Source organism: Drosophila ficusphila, unplaced genomic scaffold (assembly GCF_018152265.1).
Source record: "Drosophila ficusphila isolate 14025-0441.05 unplaced genomic scaffold, ASM1815226v1 contig_106, whole genome shotgun sequence".
NCBI lineage: Eukaryota > Metazoa > Arthropoda > Insecta > Diptera > Drosophilidae > Drosophila > Drosophila ficusphila.
This window is the reverse complement of record NW_025063993.1, coordinates 2609710-2633841: the sequence shown is the minus strand read 5'-3', so window position 1 is coordinate 2633841 and position 24132 is coordinate 2609710. Positions and strand designations below refer to the sequence as shown.

The 24132-nt window shown below is 38.6% G+C and overlaps 6 protein-coding genes across 6 annotated transcripts; 3 read left to right on the top strand and 3 right to left on the bottom strand.

The window, feature by feature from the left end:
* Positions 1 to 147: 147 nt before the first annotated feature.
* On the bottom strand, positions 148 to 4373 carry LOC108088873 (membrane-bound transcription factor site-1 protease). The gene is made up of 6 exons (XM_017186861.1): positions 4135 to 4373; positions 3407 to 3946; positions 2496 to 3348; positions 1331 to 2070; positions 728 to 1274; positions 148 to 662 (listed from the first exon to the last, which is right to left on the bottom strand). Exons 1-6 carry the CDS (start codon positions 4291 to 4293, stop codon positions 454 to 456), a joined length of 3048 nt encoding a protein of 1015 aa, XP_017042350.1. The 5' UTR covers positions 4294 to 4373; the 3' UTR covers positions 148 to 453.
* A 277-nt stretch (positions 4374 to 4650) lies between these two features.
* LOC108088877 lies at positions 4651 to 6910 on the top strand. Its single transcript, XM_017186871.2, has 6 exons — positions 4651 to 4768; positions 5342 to 5615; positions 5678 to 5965; positions 6031 to 6158; positions 6225 to 6620; positions 6679 to 6910. Exons 2-6 carry the CDS (start codon positions 5356 to 5358, stop codon positions 6822 to 6824), a joined length of 1218 nt encoding a protein of 405 aa, XP_017042360.1. The 5' UTR covers positions 4651 to 4768; positions 5342 to 5355; the 3' UTR covers positions 6825 to 6910.
* Positions 6911 to 7028: 118 nt separating this feature from the next.
* Positions 7029 to 13451, bottom strand: LOC108088876 (MAM domain-containing glycosylphosphatidylinositol anchor protein 2). The gene is made up of 8 exons (XM_017186870.2): positions 13258 to 13451; positions 10985 to 11051; positions 10520 to 10846; positions 10189 to 10458; positions 10031 to 10128; positions 9659 to 9961; positions 9430 to 9600; positions 7029 to 9365 (listed from the first exon to the last, which is right to left on the bottom strand). The coding sequence occupies exons 1-8, from the start codon at positions 13258 to 13260 to the stop codon at positions 9201 to 9203; spliced, it is 1404 nt and encodes a 467-aa protein (XP_017042359.1). The 5' UTR covers positions 13261 to 13451; the 3' UTR covers positions 7029 to 9200.
* Positions 13452 to 14202: 751 nt separating this feature from the next.
* On the top strand, positions 14203 to 16089 carry LOC108088865 (GDP-Man:Man(3)GlcNAc(2)-PP-Dol alpha-1,2-mannosyltransferase). The gene is made up of 5 exons (XM_017186845.2): positions 14203 to 14318; positions 14374 to 14566; positions 14740 to 15198; positions 15248 to 15921; positions 15979 to 16089. The coding sequence occupies exons 1-5, from the start codon at positions 14305 to 14307 to the stop codon at positions 16058 to 16060; spliced, it is 1422 nt and encodes a 473-aa protein (XP_017042334.1). The 5' UTR covers positions 14203 to 14304; the 3' UTR covers positions 16061 to 16089.
* LOC108088864 (mediator of RNA polymerase II transcription subunit 1) lies at positions 16081 to 22182 on the bottom strand. The gene is given in 5 exon segments (XM_017186843.2): positions 16081 to 17733; positions 18657 to 20471; positions 20473 to 20573; positions 20637 to 21917; positions 21979 to 22182. Coding segments are annotated over 5 exon segments (4446 nt in total). The 5' UTR covers positions 22016 to 22182; the 3' UTR covers positions 16081 to 16521.
* Positions 22183 to 23207: 1025 nt separating this feature from the next.
* Positions 23208 to 24128, top strand: LOC108088818 (ORM1-like protein). Its single transcript, XM_017186786.2, has 3 exons — positions 23208 to 23471; positions 23535 to 23686; positions 23871 to 24128. The coding sequence occupies exons 1-3, from the start codon at positions 23295 to 23297 to the stop codon at positions 24004 to 24006; spliced, it is 465 nt and encodes a 154-aa protein (XP_017042275.1). The 5' UTR covers positions 23208 to 23294; the 3' UTR covers positions 24007 to 24128.
* Positions 24129 to 24132: the final 4 nt, after the last annotated feature.

Genomic DNA, 24132 nt, shown 5'->3' with positions numbered 1-24132 from the left:
AGACGTAGTTTAAGATTAACTCTCCATACACTAGGTACAACATCGATAAAATTAATAAAATTCCTGTAAATTAATTTATTTAGTTAAGTGTAAATTATTGGAAAATTTGTATATCTATAACTGTAATTTGAATGTACAATATTCAAATATATTAAAATACGTATAATTTATTTAACTTAGAAAAATACATCGACTTTTTGTCAAAAGCACGAAGCTTTTTACAACTAATTCAAAAAAATCTTTACAAATACACTTATTTGTATGTAGAAATGATTAAAATGCTCTCATTTTTAATTTTTTAAGTAACTTACAATTTAAAGATTTTAAAATTATACAAATGAATAAAATGTGTTTTTAAAACTAATTGTGTGGGACTATTTTATTAACCATACTTACCATATTGGTAAGTTGGATAAAAGATATACGGGTTCCTAAAACGATGGACCAAACTTTTCATAATATAAAATATTTATTTTTAGAAATGAATCGACGTTTTAAGAATAAAACGAATAATATAACAACAATCAAGCTTAAACTAATCATAAATATAACCGGAGTTCTTAAACTATCACCGACTTGGCTTTGTGTAAAGTATTCATTGTCCTGAGACAATTTTGTGATTTCCTCATCCAATAAATTTTTAATAATGTTGATCTCATTTTCTGCAATAATAAAAATAAACATTAGATTATTCCGAAAGAAACGTTATATAAAAATTTATGTCTACCTTCGCTTCTCTCCGTAGCCACGTTCAACATTCTCTCTTCACCGACTTTTCGATTTGTCGGGATTAGCCAATCAAGCTGTTCACAAATATTTGTTACGGAACCCTTTAAATTATTACTTACTATTCTGAGAGGAAGGGGTGCTCTTTTTAATTTTTGAAACTCTGATATACGATTTAGATTTTGCAATAAACTGGATTTGTGAGAGTTTATTGCAAAATCTAAAAACGTAATTAGTAGCCAGTAGCAAGCCTTTTCGAGATGAGTCGAATCTAAACAGTTGGAGTCGCCATATACAGCGATTCTCCCTTCTTTTTTGGTTCCATAATTATTAGTTTTGGCGAAGCTGATACTTCTTTCTGCCTTTCGTAGTAGCAAGACCCTATTTTTGAATGTTGAGTAGTCTGTCGGTATACTGTCCACCAAATTGCTTTCTGCATTGCTCATGATTTCCTCGTTGCTTTCAATACTGTTGGCCTTGGTTTGAAACATTCCGAAAATGGGTACATCTATTTTAGCCTCCTTACTAGGTGTCTTAGAATTTATTATCTGGAATATAACTAGCTGTATTTAAGGTAAGATAAAGCATTTCAAAGCAAACATACCGATAGTCCTTGATCATTCAGCTTTGTTCCGACCAAAATATCCCCCGGGTTCATCGGAAACTTGATAATAGGGGCTCCACTAGCATAGTACATCGAATGGTCTCCCAGTTTAAAGTGTCCCTCTCCAACAAAATCGCCAAAAGCTATTCCGAACGGCTTCAACAAATCATTCAAGGCTGGTATATTGGCGCCCCCGGTGTCAGGCGTCCACCATTGTCTGGTGTTTTCGTCAAAGAATTTAATTTTTTTCATCACCGTTGTGTTATACCAATCTCCGAATATGACAACATTCAGACCTTTCTCATACACATTTTCTTTTAAAGCGTTTATTTCTTCGTCGCTAAACTCTCTCTCAGGGTCGACAATCAGTAATGCGCCGTAATCTGAGGCGTTGAAACAGGTGAAGGGTTCCCGCAGAACGTCAATATAGTAGCCGACATTACGCAAGTGTGTATACATGTCCTTAAAGTTTGTGTGAATATGGTCTGCCCTCCAGTCCAAAGGATCTAATTTTACTTTCAGATCGTCTCTTGGAATATATCGAGGTGGATACCTTAAGCTGTGATACTGGTCCCACAATATTCTTTTGTTCCTGGGTGGTTTTTGTGTTACTTTTACTGTCAGTGGAAACTCGACTTCTGTAATATGAGTTTCGTTTGTTGATTCTTTAAGGCTTTCCACAACCAAAGTGATACTTCCTTTACACACCCCTTCAAAGTTTTCTCCATCCTTTTTCACAGCTGAAAATTCAACCAAATATGAAATATTGAAAAGATAAGCTTATTCTTTACTTAAGGTTCTCGGCCAAAAACAGTACTCAACATGGTATTCAAAAATTTTTATTTTGATTTTTTAAAGCTTTTAAACTTTTAAAGGACGACTCTAATAATATAAATATAAATATAGTATATGTAGTTCTAATAGGAGAGATCAAAAAAGCTACAATTTATGAAAATATTTGTAGCATAAATATATTCGATTCGATTTATTGTAGTTTTTTACAACTCTTGAATAATTTCAGTTAAACTTGAGTTGTGAAATGCAAGAATCTTAATTTTCCTATTACCAAAAAGCTGTCAATGTTCCTTGGGAAGTAAAGCAACTATTTTTTTCTTTGGAACTTCAGTCAAATTAAAATTAACCATTTAGTTCATTAATATCTCACCAATAAACACGGACATCCACCCGGTCCACGGCCATAGGATAGTCGAGACTTCTGTTGATATTCGAAGAAATTGGCCATGATGATCGAGATCGGGAATCCATTTTGGGGTGCCGACAATATGACTGGTTACCGAAATGCCGTTAAGTATTGTCACGTTTGCTATAACCACTGAGCTCCCAAAGTACAGCGGCTGAGAGCTGTACGGCCACATGTAGTTTGCGGTAAAATCGAGGTATGGTGGAAGCAAGCTTATCTTGGGCTTATACGATAGCAGCAACTGCATGCTCTTTAACAGATTCAGTTTTCCTGCTCCCTGCTCAAACATGTTATAGTGCGGGAGCTTCTCTGCGCCTTCAATGAGCACCTGTTTTAGTGAAGCTGGGTTTATCAAATCGATTTTTTTAAATGCGCCGCTTATAAGTAAAGCAGCTACGCCTGCGACAACTGGTGAGGAAACGGATGTTCCAGACAGGCTTCGACAGCCTTTGTGCACATCACTTCCTTCCACTTGACTTCCATAAGTGACGACATCGAGACCCAATCTTCCATATCCAAGAGGAAGCTCCCACGTCGTCATTCCTCGTGAACTGAACTTTGCGATTTTATCGTCAAACTGAATACCTCCTACCCCAATCACATCACTTTGGTCCCCGGGATTGTTCAGTGTGCCATATAGGGGGCCATCGTTTCCAGCTGCCGATATCATAATGACATTATTGGCAGACAGTTCCAAAACCTTTTCAACGAACGGCGAGTCCATAAAGTCCGGACCACCTATGCTGAGGTTGAGAATGTTTATTTTCCGGTATATTGCATAGTTAAAGGCATCCAAGAACCACGAAGTGTAAGAAACCTATCGTCGGATATATTTATTTGATTTGTTTGGTTAGGAAAATTAAAAGATGTCTTACCTGCGAGTTCGTAAAAACTTTGAATATGTAAAGATCAGCATCAGGAGCAAAGCCTAGGCATTCCTTTGAAGAGGCAATTACCCCTGCGACAAAAGTGCCATGACTAACTTTGTCGTCAAGAGACTTTTCATTTGTCCAATTTGTTCGTTCCTTAACATTTCGAAAGTGTGGATGGTTTTTGGTTAAGCCAGTATCAAAAATAGCTATCTTGACTCCTTTGCCGGTGATGCCAAGTTTCCAAAGAACGTTGGCGTGCAGAGCTGAGCAAACTTGCCTGTGGCGATCATTGTTTGAGTTTCTGTTTCTTAAAACTCCTCGCAAATGACGGTTTACAATTGTAGTATTGCTGTACTGGTCATAGTTCAGTATTCGCCGTACACTTTGCTGTGGGACCACTGTCCTTACTGATGGGTGAGATTTTATCCTTTCTACAATTACATTAGCTAACGTTTCGTCTTCGGCTAAAACTCTTAGAACATCGAAATCGCTTGGAAATTTCCAAGCTAAATTGTCACGTGGGACAATAGTCCAGTTTGTTATCTAAAAAATAAAATAGAATTTAATACACATACTCTTTATGACACGATTTACTGCTATTTGTTTCCCTTAGATGCAATTGTAATCTTTAGTTTAAAAATGTTATACAGTTGTTCAAATCTGTATTTAAAAACTTTTCTGAGATATAAATATCAACTTATGAGTGCTACGTGTTTTCTTTTCACTCTTACGTTAGGGCCATGCAGTTTCGCTTTGATGAAGGACTCTCTGACCGGTGAATAGTATTTTGAATGGAATTGAACAATAAACTCATTGGGGACAATGGCTGTTTTAAAGCCGTCAAGACCGCAAATTGCACTTATGATTAATATGATGGTGAACACATTCATTTAACTTTTTTGGTTTGATTATACCCAAAGAACAAATTCAACAGGCTCTGTTTCTTAAGAAAAACAAATAAACAAACAAGACAGAATCAGCTGTTTAGTGGGAACGTAAACGATATAGACGAAAACACCACGAAAATCATATACTAAAGATTCCAAGTTGGGTATATACCTTTACAAATTTAGTTTTACTTTAATTTACATTAAACAGTTCATAACTAGAAAAGCAATAAAGTCACCAAAACAATACGTAGGGATGGACTTGTAAAAATAATTAAGACTTTGAATTATTATGTTTGTATGTATTATTATGTTTTAAAACGTTTATCAGCCTTTTGGCATATATAAGTTTTGGTCATACTACGTCTCGTCCGGCAAGTTTTTTAAGCAAGTTAAAGTTGAATAAAAGTATTTAAAGCTAAGAAAAAAGCAATCAAGGACATCATAGCAATAACTCCCACCGTCCTAAAAAGAAAGTGTATGTCTTCAGACAAAAAAAAAAGTTATATTGACTAGTGGCGACTAGAAAGTGTTTTATACTCTTGGTGACAAAATCCGGCAGGATAGCAAGATTTACTAATTTAGTTCTTTAGCTTTTCTAATTACAAACTTTTTAAGTAAAAACCCTTTAGTACCTTTTTGCCGATAAGGCACATTGTATTTGTGGATGTTCAGGATGTTCATAATCACAAATAATATTCAAACTTTTATTTAAAAAAAACATCGCAGTATTTAATTAAACTGAATCTTTGGATTAATAATTGATAACGTAAAATTGTTAAAACCTATAATGAACCACAGGATACTTCATAAGTTGCAATTCTCTTTTTGCCCTTCAAGAAAGAAAACAACACATAAAATGAAGGGACGAATACCTAGGGAATAAAAGGTTATACTTGCTAACTTCATTAGCACCCCGTTCATTTATAAGTATGGTATACAAAACTATATAATTTGGAAGAAGGTCAAAATATTTTATTTTAATCAATAATTATAATCATTTTCTTATCAAGACTCGAAATGTAATTACTCATATTTTTTCCAATTCCAGATTAATCAATTAAAATGGAGGAGCTTTGCAATAATTCCGGACACTCGGCTACTTCTAGTAGTGGAAGTAACTCGTCAATATCGGCCAAAACCGCTTTGAGTGAATGCTCTGCGGCTTGGATTAACTACTTAAGCGCTTTAAATAATTTATGTACTGCCGGATCAAAGCTAGCGCATTCAATTGCTGTTTTGGAACAGTGGTCTCTTAGCGAAAAACCATTGTTTAATAATTACACAACATCCTATTTAACTAACTCATGGAACGATCTCGCAAGGTAAAAACAAAATTCCTACAAAAAATCTCTATTGAATTGAATATAACTTCATCTACCTACAGAGCTACAACCGTGGCTACGGGAACAGTAAAAACTCATATGTTGGCCTTACTGCAAGACTTTGTTACCATATCATCAATGGATCAAACTTCTAATACCGAATTGGATCAAAAAAGGTTTAGAGAGCACAACGAACTAATTGTATTGGAAAATGCACAAGCTGTAATTAACATTCAGCACCAGTTTTGTGCAGCCAGCTATGATGCATTTTCATCCTTAACCTGTTGCTTTGTTTGCCAATCCCCAGTGGGATTCCCACATGAACAAGACTGCAGTGTTATGAAACAACGGTACGTTATTACGTCACTTTCACTTTTTGTTTTATCATTACTAAGTACCATTTTATTAATTTAAGCAATCAATATGATCAACGATCCCAAACTCCATCGCCCAATTTATGCGGGCCAAGTACAAAAATGGATTCATCTAGGGGAAATTCATTAACCGACCAGCGACCAATTTCAACAGCAATTTCGGAAACAGGTATATAACATGTGTAGGCCAAGTATTTGAACGCATTATAAAAACTCTTTTTTTTTTTGCTCAAAGCTGATCAGCCCCGAGGTCCTTCCCCTCAGTTGAATTTCTGCGACGCCAATCCAATGCAAGCTATTTTCGAACACACACGCGGTCCCTTGCCAAACCCAGGACAATTACTGTCCATGAAGATACCATTCCACCGAAACGTCAAATCTTCCCTAAGTTTCCCATTGTTTCCTCTGAATGGGCAACGTCGTTGGTCAGAAGCTGCTGCGGGAGAGGTGATAGACGGGATTTCTACGGATCCTGAAAGTCAGATGAGGAGGTGGTCAATGCCGTGGGAGGCAGCAAAGACTGATAGGAACACAGTAACTTGGAACCAAACTAGAATAATGCCAATGAACACGTTAAAGGCTTCTAGCTACAAAATGTCGAGTTCTGAAAGATACACTTCTCATAATTCTGGTACTCCTAAATATTCTTTTCCGAATATAAAAATGGGCATTAACACATTTTATTTCAGATGGAAACTGGCCGTTGGCCTCAACTAGTCAAGATGGGCTGTTAGAAGCCATTCAACTACTGTCTATCAGACCGACAACCGTTAGTCAGATAAGTCCCCAGCCCTCGATTCTATCAACTTCTCCAGATGGGGCTCCACTTGACTAAATAATACAATTTAAAAAGAAATAATATTTAAGCCAATTTTCAATTAAAATACATATTCTCAGATAGACGAAAATAAATACATATTTGATAACTCTTTTCTTTGCTTTGGTTAGTTTATCTGGATTTCCACAAAGTGGGGACTAAGACGAAACTGGCGATAGTAGGACTTGAACACGTATTAAAATGTAGACGTATGTTAATCTACTAGTAAAATGATTTATTCGTGCTTTGTAAGTTTGTTATGTATGTATAATGCCATTCATTATTAGTAGGTAGATCTTACACGCTTACTGTAAAGTAAATCTTTTTTTATGGAAATTATAACACTATTAAGATATTTTCTATTTCTTATGCCTAAGAACACTTACACTTAAAATAAAAGATACTTTATTTTTATTATTACGTCCATAATACGATCCAAACTTTACGGATATTGCGCACATATATTTGCTTACACATATGTATTGGGACATTCATACGCATAAACTTACAAAATTATAATTATTAACACTACTTTTATTTTATCCCGGGTTAAAAGATAAATTTTGTATCATACAGTTCTCCTTTCTTGTTCAAATTTTTAATTAAAGTCTATTAATATGTTATTGTTTGATTATGTATCTAAAGATATTTCTATTTGTAATGTGGAGCTTTACTATTTTTTAAGATAGAGGGACTTCAGGAAACGTAAAAATATCTACACAAATGGATGCCATTGAATCAAAAAAATATATGTAAGAACTAAAAAAAAAATTAACAAAACAACATCATTGGTCTTATCTATCAAAATTTGTTATAATCTGAATCATCTCTGCTCCTCCAAAAGATTACTTTTTGCATGCAAGTATTTACATGAATCCATAAAAAATATTAGTTTTATTGATAATTTGTGAATACAAAAACCCCTTTAGAAAGACTGATATAAGTAACTGAGGAAGATTATCTTCCAGACCGACGATTCCTATTACATAACTATTTAAAGTTCTATGTATTTATTTTTTAAGTGATTTTTTTCCTGTTATCTAATATGAAAACGTATCTACAATCGTTGAACGACATTGCAATATGTGTAAATGTATTTTATGATTACAGGAGGGTATATACTGTATTCGTTTAAGTTTTTATATGAAAATGCTAAGCTTTTTTCAGCTGTGAGTTTTAATGCTGATCTTTTAAGTTGTCAAATTGCTTATCTCCGTAATGCCTACTACCCAGAATGAAAGAAAAAATCAGTTAAAATAAACCTAAAGTTTCTTCTATTTAAGGTGAATTGTTTAATGTTTTCCCAAGAAGCAGCGTCACAAATCGGACAATAATACCTATTGTGTAACTGTAGAGAATTTTGTTTCCACATTTTATACTTTCCAAATAACCATACAGAAGATTTTTAGCAATTGCTACGCTTTTACGAATGAGGATATAAAAACATAAATGAACCTACCTCGATATGTTAGAAAATTTCTCACAATTCTGGGAAATAACAATTACGTAACTAACTAAATTATATAAAACATTTCTTATTGCCCTTGTGTGCCTTTGAAATTCACAACTCAGAAAAACCATCAAACTGTAATGCAGAACCAAGTAGGGCTGTGGAGATATGCTTCGTATAAACGTGGTAAGTGTTTTTTATCTGACATCGACATGCTCATTGTCACTCAAAAATGTGTTGACAGTACTTGTGCCTATGTATTTACATATATTTTTTGTGCAAATATTCGAATTTCGCTTTCCTTAGTTAAGTTCAATGGCTCATTTGCCGATCGTATTAAGATAAGTTCTTCCTTATGTAAATGGCCTTCTTTCGGACCCTTATGGTACGACTTAATTTTTCCTTAATAATATTAGCAATTTCGTTTGGGCTGATTTAAGATCTGTTTTGAGAATAATTATGATATAATCCGGTACTCAGTTCATGGATCGGGCTATCGGTAGACTGAGCCTAACATTTATGCTCAGGATTCTTTACTCGAAGTTTAAAACACTCCTAATGCCTACATAAAGTTTCTATACCATGAAATAAAAAACCAACGCAAAGAATACACCAAAAAACTAACGAAATAATTTCTAAAATCTTTGACAATTTTTTTTTTAATAAATAGTAAATTATCTTCACAACTTGCTAATTTTTTTTTCTTCAAGCAATTATGTAAATGTTTTTTTTTTCTGCATAGAAAAGAAAATACCTTTAAAGATCATCTTCATATAGTTAAACATTGCGGAAGTTCATTCATTTTTAATCTATTGAGAGAAGTATTCTATTGAGATGTCATTTAATACGATTTCTTAATGTACATATATGTAAGTTTAATTATTTGCTAAAGTTTTAGTAAGGCACCATTTAAATTATATTTGCAAATAAACCCTACTCATCTCTTAAACGCTAATGAAGGGACAGAAAACTAACATAAGAGTAGATAATGCTATTCCAAAGACTGTAGGGGATATTCTAATATTGCTTGAAATGCCCATTTTATATTCCATATCAATATCGAGAAGAAGGTCATGATTTCGCGTGTAAAACTGATGAATATCACTGATCTAAAGAAATATTAAAAGATTATATTAACTTGTGTTAAACTTTGTTAGCCCATTCAATACTTACCTCGTTCCATCCATATTTGTTTTTAGCCTGAACAATTGCTTCATAGACAGCATTGTGCTCCAAATTTTTGACAAGATACGACATTTGGAAGTGGGATGCATCAGTTCTAATTGGCGTTGGCTTGATGTGATATTCATGCCATTTGCCAGGATGTTGATAGGTCTCGTTCATCTAAAATAAACAATTTATTGTACTATCTTACAAAACCGACACCTTTCTGGAACATTACCAATAGACGCCGATACAAAAGCTTAATCTCATCCAGCGGAGGAATAGACTCAATTGTCCACGTCAAATTATAATGGTCCAGGAATCCACTTAATGCTGGGGAAATAAAATCAGCTGGACCTGGTCGCCCAGATACTTCAATATATTTCTTTGTTCTCCCCAATGCATTATCTGCCACGCAGCTGTAATTGCCGAAATCCGTTGGCTGGAAGTTCCGGATAATGAGGCTGTATTTATCATTGCTTGGATACATAGACCGCCGGTCGGTTGCATCAAGTAGGAATGAGTTTTGGTACCACAGCATCTTTAAGAACAAAAAAAAGATTTAGGCAATTCGTGCCAAGTGAAAAGGAATGCCGTTTTTTCCCCTTACTTCTGAGTTCACATCCCCATGAACAATGCACACCAGCTCCACATCGTATCCTTCGGATGCATGGACCCAGGACTTCTGCACAGTTATTTCTGGGGGAGCTGGGACAATGAAATAGGCAATTAAAGTCAATTGGATTTCTGAGAATTAAATTATCTTACAAAGTATAGTCAGTTGTATGTCCATGGATACGCGATCTTTAACCCCATTATCTGCGGAACACTGGTATGTTCCTGCGTTATGCCTGTCCACATTTTCCAATATAAGCGTTGAGCTATCCGACAAGTGGGTTGGCCCGGAGAATACATCTTTCTTGAACCAGAATATTGTGGGCACCGGATTACCGGACGCCTTGCACTCTAAGGTGACGGTGCTTCCCTTCCGAGCAGTCACTTGTCCGTTGTGTGGAAGGGCCCTCAGTGTAGGCGGGACTAAAGAGAAACATGAATTGCTTGCAACATTACTACTACTACTTTAGCTAATAAAACTCACCCAATATTTCTACTGTATGCACTTGGTCGCGATTTTCCTGATCTCCCAGCTGGCATATATAATCTCCAGCGTCTTGGGTCTTTACTCCATTAATCTGCAAGTTATAGTCTCCAACTATTTTAAAGCGCTGATCCCTTGTTATTTTCAAATGCCCGGCTGTGAGCACGGATGAACCCTTTCGCCACAAAAGCACAAACGACCCAAGGTTTTGTACTTTGCAGGGCAACTCGATGGTCTCACCAACGATGACCTTGTATAAGTGACCTCTGGACAAAAATTTTGGCGCCGTAGTGGGAGGGTCATTCTCAGGCAATATAAAAGAGCCGTCTGTAAAAGGGAAGGAATATTTAAGTTAAAATTCTACTATTCGGTTTCACAAAAATTAAAACATATTTTTTTTGTTTAGTTCAAACTAGATTTCTACTGAACCAGAAGGAAGATTTTATTTTATTTCACTGCACTTACCGATAAAAGACACTGAGAATGAGAAAATGCAAAGAACAATCGGCCAATATCTGCTGGTAAAGTTGTTCTGCAATAAAAGTATAAATAACACAGTTAGCCTTTATTCGATTAACACAATAGTTTAATTTGAACTGTTTATCTACAATGTCTCTTAAAAGGCAGAAAACCCGATAAAACTAAAATGGAGAACTATTATGTTAGCATCATTCTCTGCTTTTCTTGCAACGTGTGGGGAAGATATTTTTTTGAAAACTACTGTATAACTAAATTAAGTTTAAAAACACTAGAGGTTAACAAAAAATAATGGGACCTACGGAATATTTATTCTGAAGATGTAAATAATAAAAAAAAAGGTACAGAATACTCCAATGAATACTGATTTACCAATTTAAAAATGTTGAAATATGGTTTTATGTTTATCTTTTACATTTCGGTGTGTTTAAAAGATAAAAGTAAAAAAAAAAAAATCGAAAGCAAATTATAGTGTCGTTGTTTTTTAACAAACATAGCTCCAATGTTGTTAAATATTTATTAGTTTAGCCGGACATTTATCCATGGCGTTCATAAGACTATATTAACCTGATACCTTTATTTGTTTTAGTTTATTCTAAAAAGTTTTATAGAATTGTGAATTTTATACGCCATTAAATATTTATTAATATTTATACATATACGTAAATATACAAAAAACAAGAAAGGAAGCTAGCTTCGGCAAGCCGAAGTTTATATACCCTTGCAGTCATCAAATTGGCGAACAAAAAACATAGAGGCTAAACAACATCGAAACTATGACGATTTTTCTATTAATTTTCAATATTTTTGACTATTATTCATATAATATAATGCTAGCTACATATGTATGTATATTATAACGTTGTCAGATTTAAATGACATTTTTTTCTCGATTCAAGGGTTATTAAAAAACACCATATTAACGATTAAAAACCACGGCTGTTTTATTTTTGTTCCATTATTTATATATATATTTTCCGATCTTTTCTATGGCAGCTAAATGATTTTAATAAAATTAAATCAGAAATTCAATAGTAGTTAGAAAACACCAAATCAAGTTGATCTGATCAAAAACAAAGGTGTGAGAATTTTTTATTGTATTTTCTTGTATGGAAGCTATCCGATATAGTCGGTCGATCCGGCCCATTCCGACTTACATACTGCGTCCAACAACTACACAACTTTTGGGAACGTTTCAGCAAGATATGTAGCTTCAAAACTGAGAGACTAGTTTGCGTAGAAACGAACAGGAGGACTTCGATTCAGATCGTGATGCTGATCCAGAATATATACCTTATGGGGTCTGAGGTGTCTTCTTCACTGCGTTGCAAACTTCTGGCCTAAATTATAATACTCTTTGCTCTGCAAGAGTATAATGAAAATCAGACTGCCCTTTAATTCGCAACCCGGTCTTTGAGTTTGAAAGCAAGCTGGCTTTTCTATTGTCATAGAAGGGATCAAAAAATTGCGTATGTGAAAATCTGAACAAAGTTGTATAATATACATTTATATACATATAAATATAATATATGTATATAGAAAATATCCCATTAAGGGCGTTAGAAACTTTGTACGAAAATAATACATTTTTAAGTATTTTTATCGAAAACGTTTTATGAACAGAAAGGCCCCCTCCCATTTAGTAATATTCTACCCAGCCTAATTTCGACTAAATTTCCTTGAATTATATAAGTAAAATTTAAAAAAAAAAGCGATTGTAAATCTTCATAACTTTTTTAAAGTTTTCGGGACTACAAAGCTTTTTAAGAAAATTAGCCCGCCCCGATTTTTTAACGGATTCGGAAACAATGGCTTAATATTCATCTCTCTGCTTTCTACATTGTGCAACTGTAAAGATATTCACATAAGTATGTTCGTGTGCATGTATATATGTACGCGCTACCCGAGGTAAATCTGTATATTTTAAAGCAAAAAAGAAAATTAAAAATCAATATGCAAAAATTTTTAAAAACAGTAATATGTATCTTTTGGTTCAATAATACTTCTTAACTGAAAAATTTACTGCAACCTTTTCAAATTAATTACGATATATAAATAGTATAGACATATCCTTATATACACCCACATATGTACATAATATATGTATCTGAATTCAAGCATAAAGCTCTCAGATTTCATAAATTACAATCGCTTTAATAGTTAACCAGTGTTTCAATCATTTTATCAAAGCATGACAAACATTTTCACTCTTCATTAACTTTATCACTTTTTATATAGCAGTCACCCATTTTCATCCTTACCATTTTAATGTGTATATATGGTATGTACTTATTTCGGAGTTTTCTCTCTTATTCTATCCAGTTTTTGGTTCTAAGTTGATTTGATAACAAAGCCCGATTCACTTAAACACAACATTTATTTATAAGTCAGATTAATAACATTTTTTCGCGTTTTTTATAAAATAGTCCGGAATTTAAGACTGGCGAGTATAATTGTATTTATCCTTTAAAGTTCCATTAAGTGAGCGCATGCTCTGTTCAACATTATTTTATGTCAAAAGCTTAGTCGAGCTTTTAATGCAAAGTAAAGTAGTATGGCAATAAAAACTGTCGCTTAGCATAAACAATTTATCTAACTCCATAAAAAATTATATATTTTTTCGAACTTATATTTTTGCTGTTTCTTATGGGTTAGGATAATTTTCTGTTTGAAATTCTGGTGTTTCTTAACGTTTAAGACGGTTTTATTGTTTTTTTTTTTTTAATTTTGAAATACAACAATTAAAAAAGTTCTTTTTCAAAGAAAAATAAAAAATTGATTTTGGTTTTTAGTCACCTTGGAGAAAAAGTTACTTTTGTAGAGATAATTTATTTGTAAGTTAAAATAAAAACATTTGACAATTTGTTCTTCTAAACAAGCTATTTTCAAACGAGCTATGCTGTTATAATAAAACCCGTAGTGTTTACCTCATAAAATTTCTTTAATTGTTTTTACAAGTTTATTTTTGTAATTTTTTACAACAAAATACCGACTTAATTTTCTGATGTATTAAAAAAATATCCTAAAACCTTAAAAAGAATAAACATCTTTATTATTGTCTCAACACAGCTGCATGTTCAAAAAACTTGTAAATAAAACAATATTTGTTAAAAGTTTAAATTAAAGGCCCAATCAAACAACAACTCAAATTTGAATGCAGTTATCGATAAGTTTTATTTGAACAATATTCTTCTATCGTCCCAGGTATCGGCTTATTTAAGAAGTTAATATCGCTCATCCCTATTTCCAGATAATGCAATATTTTTTATTTACGTGTAACAAAAATGAATTGTTAAAATAAATTGGCAATGATTGTGTTTCTGTAAGAGTAAAACCATCTTTAAATTATCTGATTTACAAATATGTTTTATTCACAGCCTCTGGGTGTCTTTATTATTAGTATCTGTGGCGGTATTGTCATTTATTTCCTTGAGACAATGGTTGCTAAGTCGGAAAAATAAGTTGCATTCAACGTCTGGAAATGCTATTAACGTGGGCATTTTCCACCCGTACTGCAATGCGGGTGGTGGCGGTGAACGCGTTTTGTGGTGCGCCGTAAAAGCGTTGCAGGTAATATTTTTTAAATTAAAGTGTTTTTAACGATGATCTTATGATCATTTACTTAACATATTTCGAAAGAAATTGTTTTTCAGAAAAGTATTTGACAATTAAAAAAACGGTTCACGTTCCGCCATCTTCATATTAATCTACATATAAGTACATTTTATTATTATCATTTAAAGGAAAAGTATCACAATGCCAAGTTGATTATTTACACGGGCGATATAGACGCCTCTCCCAATTCCATATTGCAAAAGGCCAAAAATGTGTTCAACATTGCCGTTGATAGTGACAATGTAAAGTTTGTCTTTCTGAAGCACCGCCAATGGGTCGAGGCCAAAAACTATCCCCACTTCACATTGCTGGGCCAGAGTATTGGATCGATGGTCATGGGCCTAGAGGCGTTGTGCAAGTTTCCGCCTGATATCTTTATTGACACCATGGGGTATGCGTTCACGTTTCCTCTGTTTCGGTATTTGGCCCAGTGCAAAGTGGGATGCTATGTGCATTATCCGGTCATCAGTACGGATATGTTGAAGAGGGTTCAGCAGCGCCAGATGTCCCACAATAACAAGAAGTACGTGGCGAGAAATCCGTTCCTCACTTGGACTAAATTGACCTACTACCAATTATTCTCAAAGGTAGGTTATATAAAAAGCGTAAAATCGTAATAAAATAATTTTTTTTTAGATGTACAAGTGGGTCGGTTGTTGCGCTGAGACAATTATGGTGAACTCCTCTTGGACGGAGAATCACATTCTGCAGCTTTGGGATGTGCCATTCAAGACCCACAGAGTGTACCCACCGTGTGAGGTCAGCCACCTGAAAAATCTTCAGCACACCGGAAAGGGCGAGGAATTTATCATCCTATCTGTCGGACAATTTCGTCCGGAAAAAGATCACCCCCTTCAACTGCAGGCCATATACGAACTGCGAACTCTTTTGGCCCAGGATGAGGCCCTTTGGAACAGAATAAAGCTTGTTATTGTGGGATCCTGCCGAAATGAAGAGGACTATGACCGTTTGAAGAACATGCAAGACTTGACCAAACATCTGTCCCTCGAAAATAATGTTCAATTTAAAGTAAATGTCCCGTACGATGACCTGCTTAAACTGTATCAAACCGCAAGCATCGGTTTACACACCATGTGGAACGAACACTTTGGAATTGGAATCGTTGAATGTATGGCGGCTGGCCTTATTATGGTGGCGCACAGGTCTGGAGGACCCCTGCTTGACATTGTAGAAACCTCTGAGGGAAGTCAGAACGGGTTCCTAGCTACTGATGCAGTTGAATATGCGGAAAATATATTAAATATTATTGTTAATAACGACGAAATGAACGGAATTCGAAGTGCTGCAAGGTAAATTACCATTAAGTCTTAATTTATTTCGTCCTTATTAATGTCTTTCGTTTTTAGAGCTTCGGTTGAAAGGTTTTCTGAGCAAGAATTTGAGAAAAACTTTCTGAGAGCTGTGTCAACACTGTTCACAAACGTTTAAAACAATAAAAACAATTCTTATCATGAGTATTAGTTCGATTTTATATTTTTTCCGCTTTTATTCCAAAAGAACTAACAACTGAATTCATTTATTGTGTTTTACATAATATTTAGAGCGATGAGTTTCGCACAATATCTATCGCTTTCCTTAGGTTTATTTAATGTTTTTTTAATCAAAGCTTAGGGTGTTTGACTTCACAGGATCCGTGATAATCTCTGAGATTTTGTACCAAATTTTCTGTCTTATTTTAAAAGTATATAAAATGTACCTTAGCTGTTTACAATAATAAGATCTGCTAGTCGAGTAAACGGATTAGTTAATAATAGTCTTACCTCTTCCGTCCCAAGACAAATCATGTAACGAATGCCTTTTATTTAATTGTTTATAGCTTAGCCACTAAATTAGGTTTAAATTATAATCGCATAGAGCAACAGGAATATCTCATGGTTGTCAGCCTTCTGTCATTCGCCAGCCAGGCTGGCTAAAAGCTCCTCATCGATGCCATCCCCCGACTGTGTTCCCGCCGTGCTGCTTAGGTTCAGAAGTCCCTCGTTGCCAGTCGAGGGAGGTGGTGCGGGCGGCTTGGCTTCCGGATCCGCCAATCCAATCGAGGAGGCTGCACTTCCAGAAATCGAGGAAGACGTTCCCGCTGCGGCTATATCTGCACCACCACTTGGCGTACTGCGTCCACTGGTCGTGTTGCCTCCGCTCCCGCGCTGTGACAGCTTGGGAATCTGAAACTTTGTGTGCAGTCCCTTGATGAAGCCCTCCATGTTGGCGGCCATCGTTGGTGAGGCGTACTGCAGGATGGTCATCATGTCGGTGTGGTGATCGAAACGAGGCGGCGGCTGCGACATGGAGCCGCTAAGGGCCGGCGAGACTGAGCCTGAGGATCCGCTGGCTCCAGCCGAAGTGGAGCTAGACTTACGTGGTACACTCCCGCTTCCAGTGCTGCCGCTGGCTAAGGCTCCCATGCTAGGTCGGCGTCTGGGGGCGCTGTGCTCCTGAAAGGAGTTGGTGCTGTTGCTTTTGGTAAGCGAAACTCCTCCGCCGCCTCCCGATCCACTGAGCTTGCTGCTCAGATTGCCCGAGGAGTTGGCCTTCTGGAAAAGGTGCTTGCTAGAGGAAGTCGCAGCGGCTGAGGCTACAGCGGTGACCTTCTTCGATGCGGGTCCGCTGTTAACGCCTGGCTTTAGCCCGGTGTGCTGTTTCTTTGTGGCGCCGGAGGATCCTGCTGTGCTCGTTACGGCAATGCTGCTAGTCTTAGCTTTAACCTGGCCACCGGATGTGGAACTAGAGCCGGAGCCGGAGCTCTTGCTGCTGCCCGTCTTGTTGATGGTCAGCTTGAGGCCCTCCTGGCTGCTGGGCTTCACCATGTACTCCGTAGAGGCTCCTGCCATTGTGCTGCCTCCGGCGGAGTCGCTGCTGCCCCCACTGGTGGCCAAGCAGCTACTAGTTGGCCCCGCTCCCGGCTGCTGCTGTTGCTGCAGCATTGTTGCTGTTGCCAGTGTTGCTGCTGCTGTTACCGCTGCCGCTGTTTCCTGACCCTGACCCACTCCCGCCGAGGCTGGAGGCGCCAATGACGCCGCCGATCCCGCTGTTCCCGCTGACACTGTTGTTGTTGCTACCGGGATTGTTGGAGCTAAAGCTGCCGTCGACGTCATCAAACTAACCTGACAAAGTAAGCATGTGGTTGTGTGTGTGTGTTAGGGACCAAACGAACCAAAAATAAACCAGAATAGAACCAAAATATAACAATCAAAACGGGATCATCACACGGGATAAAAAATGGTTAAGGATTTCACAACCATTTGCAAGTTGCCCACCCAGAAGTGGGAGTGTGTATATGTCAGGTGGAAGAGAAAACAGACAGAGAAAAAGGGGAAAAATAGTGAGGAACCCGTTAGTAATTCGCTTAAAATAAATTATCGTGTATAGTTTGTATAAGGGATTTCTACCGTCAAACTACGGTTAGGCAAACTTTGCAAATGCATACATAAACTTTAGATTCAAAATTCACTATAAATATTACAGGTGCAGAAATTTTAAAGAATACAAAACACTAATAGGACTGGGCATCATATGTTACTAGAATGGATTCCCACAAAAGGCCCAGTTTGGCAGGATTCATGCAGGCCGATAAATTTTACAAGTCAAACTAAATAAATATACACAAACGTGCGCAAGGTAGGAAAAAGATAATACAAGATACTGAGTGTTGAAGAAGCCCCATTACCACAACAAAGATATAGATTTGGTAGAAAATAAAACGGATGCAGCATGACAAATAATAGGATAATATATATTTACAAAAATAAGAAAAGGGAAAACGAGACACAAACAAAAATAATAATAATAGTAATTGTAGTAGTAATAATAATTATTTTCAACTACAGCAGAGGTAGACGAATTACAAATCGTTTTACAGCTAAAGTAAATACAGCATTTGCATTTGTTATAGATAGGCTCGCTCTGAATTGGATTCTGCATTGGTTAAGAGAGGTGGCAGAGAGTCAACTACGTGTTAGGCTTCCAATAGGAGATGCTGGGGGTGGGTTGGTGTGGTGTGGAGCACTTATAATGAAAACGGACTTACCGCACCTCCCGCCATGCCCTTGCGCAGGGCACTCAGCTCCAGTCCGGAGGCCCCCGCGCCAGCTCCTGCTCCTGCTCCCACCACCACTGCTGCTGCAGCCGATCCGCCCGCTCCCGACGACGCCGCATAACTGCCTAATCCTCCGCCCGCCGCCAAATGCGACAGACTGGCCACCGACTTAAGCTGCTGCTGCGAAGACTTTAGGGCAGCAACAGCAGCCGCCACGCTGGCCGGAGAAATCCCTCCGCCAGATGATACAGTTGCAGTTGCAGAGGACCCCGTCGAACTGGAACTGGATCCGGGCATGGATTTGTCCTTCTTTAAGCTCTGGCTGCTGCCGACTGATCCGCTTGCGCTTGCTAACGGAGGAATTGGCGGTGGTGGCGGCGGTGCTCCAACGCTCGCAAAAGACCGCACCAGACCAGGGGCTCCGCCAGATGCTGAGGAGGCGGATGGTCCCGATGATGTTGCCCCTACAGCCGACGAAGACTTATCGCCCTTGGGACTCAGGATAGTAGCGGCTGTAGCTGCGCTCTTCAGGGTGGACATGCTTGGCTTGCCCGAAGAACCGTGCTTGGGAGAGTGCGTGCCAAAAGGCGACTTCGGACTATTGGAGGCGGTGTTATGTTTGGGGCTGCTGTAAACAGGAGAGTGCTTTGGGCTCGGACGCGCTGTCGGCACTCCGGCCATTAATCCCTGCCCAGAACCACCTGCCTTGGGAGACGATGAGGGCGAGGAGAACTTTCTCACCACTCCACCAGGAGCGGAACCGTCTCCACCAGCCGCGGGGGAGTTTTGCCGAGAATAGATCTTTTCCGGCGGTCCCATGGGTGAATCGTCGCGCTTCTTTTTTCGTTTCTTTTCCTTTTGCATGTCAGACGAGCTGCTGCTGGAAGACGACATAGCACTACCAGAACCTCCGCTACCAGACGTCGAAGAGCCACCGGATCCGCTCTCGTGAGGTCGCTTAGTGGCCACACCTACTCCAGTAGAAGTAGCACCACTTTTTTTTGACGAATCCTTGCTGGGATCCTTTCCCGTAATGGGAGTGATAGTAATGGTCGTAGGTGCGGCACCGGAAGGGGCTGCTACTCCTCCTCCAGTAACAGCAGCCTGGGTATTTAGCGGGATAATTTCAATGCCACCCGTGCGCTGAACCTCAACGCCAGGGACCACTCCTGTTGGTCCTGCAGCCTTGCCATCTCCTGGAATGGGTGTGATACTGACACAGTGCTTTAGATTGGGAGTCTTGTCCTTCCAAATATTTTTATACTTGTCAGCAATGTCATGATCGCTCGTTTTGGCGGCGCCGGAAGAACTAGAGCTGCCGCTGGTTGACGCGCCACTGCCCGAACTTCCAGAATGTGGATCCGTTTCGCGCTTGAGATTGATCAATCCAGCGATGGCCGCTGCAGCCGAGGTGGAGGCGGCAAAAGCATCTGCTAATGATCGCGACTTGGCGTCCAGTTTGAGGTTGCTAATGTTGGCGAACCCACCTCCGGGTAGGTTACCATCTGAGGGGGGCGCCGTGTCCATTGCAAATTGGTTAAAGTTGTTGCCGCCTCCTGTTACCGTTCCTCCACCCATGCCTGCGCCTCCTCCAATTGGTCCTGAGCCCGCAGCTCCCGCTCCAGGTCCAATAACACCGTGCAATTTAAACTCATGCTCTTCATCCCAGCACTTCAGCAGCTTATAGATGACCATCGGAATGGACACAACTTTGCGGACAGTGCGAGTCAGCTTCTGGGAAAGCTGCTCATACTCATTGGTCAAGCAGTACACACTACATGTGGGCTGACCATCCTCAAGCAAAAAAATCCACCGTAGCCAGCGATTCCTCGTACGGATGCTGTAGCTCCACGGTAATCTGGTTGAACGACACTGCGGTTACCTCCAGAATCACAGTGCTGTCCATGTCTGCGACGAAAAAAAAGAGGACCATTTTTATTTTTGGGAAGATAGTCGATAAATCGGACTTACCATTATACTGTTTTTGCTGCTCGCGAACACAACTGGCCAGCAATGTATAGAAAAGAGCCTGCTTCTTGAGGAAAGCCATGATTCGCGGCACTTGAGCAGGCTCTGTGAAAGGCAGCGAGGACACCAGCGTGCCCTGCAATTTGCGGTTGTCAGTAAAGAAGTAGCAGTGCGTCTCCTTAGGCAAATTGACGTAAAGCCCGCGCTGCGTATTCCTAATGGCCTGTTTAGAGGCAGTCTGCACAATCAGGTTCAAGACTGTGCTCGGCGGGCTGGGTGGTGTGGCCGTGGCATCCAGACCGGGTAGTCCCAGTGCCTTAAGAGATTCCAGGCAGACTGGCATCGGCTTATTCAACCGCAGGACATAAGTGGCAGGCATCAGCAGCGAGTTATTCTGGTTGAGCTGGGCGTAGGTGGGCACTTCAAGACCCGTTTGAGCATCGCGGACCAGAGTCACAGTAGGCAGGGTCTGCAGCTTGTTGGCCGATGAGCCCTCCAGGTTTACGGTGGCACTTAGCCCGTGGCTGCTGCGCATCACCTGGTCGATAGTAAAGTCTCCGCTGGCTTGTTTTGGGTCGCCTTCGGGCAGATGCAACGGCGGGCAGAAGTAAGTGAGCTTCATGGGGTGGCCACCGCGCCGAGGAAGAACTAGACCTACAGAAGAGTTGTTCATCAGGGAGTAGCTGTCGCCGGAGTGGCCTTGCAGGTGAAGTTGGTAGAGGCTCTGAATGTCCGTCTCCATGGCTTGGAGCGCCACAAACGCCTTCTTCTTTACCTTGGGCTCGGCATTCAACTGGTAGATGGAAGACAAACCTTCCAGCTGGACTGTAAAATCGGCGAAGTCACCGGACTTTAGGCAAGCTACCAACTCACTGGACTGCTGCTCAATCTTGCACTCGTGGTGCACCTTGACGTCCGACAGACTGCCCGCTGCGTCCAGGAGAATCTCCACGTAAAACATGTCCGTCGAGATGAAAAGCAGTTGCTGGTCCTCCATAAACTTAAGACCAAGCTGCCGTGAAAGGCTCTCCAAGCGCTCGACCAGCCCGTGGCGTGAGGTGACCTTGATGTAGTGCTGTAGCTTGTCTAGCGCCGATTGCAACGTTGCCTTGCAAACCGGGTCAAGCGGGTAGTGTTTTTCGATGAAGTACATTCGAACCGACTTCTTAATCTCCTCGTAGCTCTTTGGCTTGCTTCGGTACTTGGCCCGCAGCTTTTCCATCATTGTCTCCTGCTGAATCTGCTTATTTTTCTCCTCAATGCTGGGGATGTGGCTGCCGAACCCTGTACAAACGCGTGTTAGTGGCCGGAGAGTTTTTATAATTGGGTATTAATGGATACTCACCCCCAGTCCCGGAGGACTTCGCGTTGGATCCACTCATATTTTGGACTTTCTGTTTTTTCCTATTCGTGCTCGAGCATTTTCAAAAAGTAATCGAGGTTCTGGTAAACGGATACGAGCTCAAATAATAAACTAACTTAGTTATTTTCTACGTTTCAACCATGCCGAAAAATTTTCAACGCCAAACAACAAAATGGCTGATCTTTTCTTGGCAGTAGCTGTAAAAAAATGCCAGTGCTCTGGCCACACCATTCCCAATTTTATTTTCAACATACCACATTCCCAATTAACTAAAGAGCGCTTACAGTGCAGTCACGGTATGGATGTGGGGATGAATCTTCCAAGAGAAATATATATGAAGGAAGAGATTAAAATGTACAGACATATATTCTTTGAAAAAATATTGTTGCGCCTCATCATTTTTTCCAAATAATATTTCTGTGGCGATCAGTGATTATGCTAATCACGCAAATATTTTGCGAAAATAACAAGTTGTTTGGATTATTAGTTAATATTTCTCAAGCATGCCACTCATAATGTTCAAGTCCGATATACATAGATTTTTTGATTTAACGAGTTTAAAACCACAAAAACAGCTAACACTTAATTGTATTTTGCTTAAACATTTTTATGTCTTAAAATATTTTTTTGTAAGTGATTATTTACTTGTTTCTAAGGTATCCCGAGGGGCCAAAGAACTTAAATATATTCATTTTTAAATGGAAAAAGACGTTCATTAATTTAAAAAAAATAAATAAAAAAGGAAATAACAAAGAACGGTAATTCTTAGCCCGCAATGGTTTTAATTTCTGTAAATTTCAAGCAACGAAACACTCTAAATGTTTAACCCTGGATCATAGAATACAAGTTTTCTCGTTTTTTGTAGATCACTTGCCAGATTTATTATACATACGTATAGTTTCTTAAATATAAATAAATAGAAAAAAAAAAATCTGCATGCGTGTCCAGAAAAATTTATTTGAAATGTAGTGTTGAGTTTAAGTTTTCTCAATTAAACAGAATATCACTCTTAGAGAAAAAAAAGGAATTTTACATTAGTGCACTATAATAAATTTGTGGTTGTTAAAAGTGTTATTTAATCTTCCACTTGCATAAGAGTCCTATTATAGTGTAATTTTTCTGAACATAGAGCACTAAGCACAGATCAGGTTGTGGTGAACGCGCCCAAGTTTCCGCGAGTCAAATGGTATTTTATATTTTTCCTTTAATACTGTTGTGTTTCTACGGTCACACCTAACGTAAATGACTTATTTTCGCTTTTAAACTGTTCCAGAACAAATAGTAAACTAGTTTTTCAAATGACGACCATAGCAGGAGGACATGGAGATGCGAATCCAAACAGCTCCTGGCTGAGTGCCCGGGGATTCTGGCTGGCCTATCTGCTTGGCCTGCTTTCGGTGCACCTGCTCTTCTTATCAGTTCCCTTCGTCAGCATTCCGTGGGCCTGGACGGCTACCAACCTGCTTCATAATGCGGTAAGTTTTTAAGTTTCCCGGTTGCTGTCAACTAGTTAGCCTATATTTACTTTATGTTACCAGGCCCACTTGTACTTCTTACACGTCATTAAGGGCGCTCCGTGGCTAAGTACTGAAAACGATCCTAGCCGGCGATGGACGCACTGGGAGCAGATTGATGACGGTGTGCAGATGACCACAACCCGCAAGTTCCTTACCGCAGTTCCCATCGTGCTGTAAGTGCCATTCCATTTGAGTAAAGAGTTGGTGGAAAGCCTAGTCATGTTAAATTTGTGCAACGTTTAACAGAATTCAAATCAGAGAATATATACCTCAGTATACAACACATAGTGAAAACAGAACGAATTTCTTCCAATACATTTTAACATTTCATTTAAATACAACGAATTTCTTCTTTAGATTTTTACTTACTTGCTTGTACACACGGAACAACACGGAACACTTTATAGCGAACTTCATATCCCTTGTGGTCGTCACGCTTCCCAAGTTGCCCCAATTTCATGGCGTGCGATTGTTTAACATAAACAAGTACTAAGTTTTAACAGATTGGATTTGATTGGCTTAAAGAAAATGTATATAATTGTAAAATTGCTATGGCTGTTGTACTCAATTTGTAAATCATGTAAATATTACCAAATAAATATAACTTATTTTTAATTTT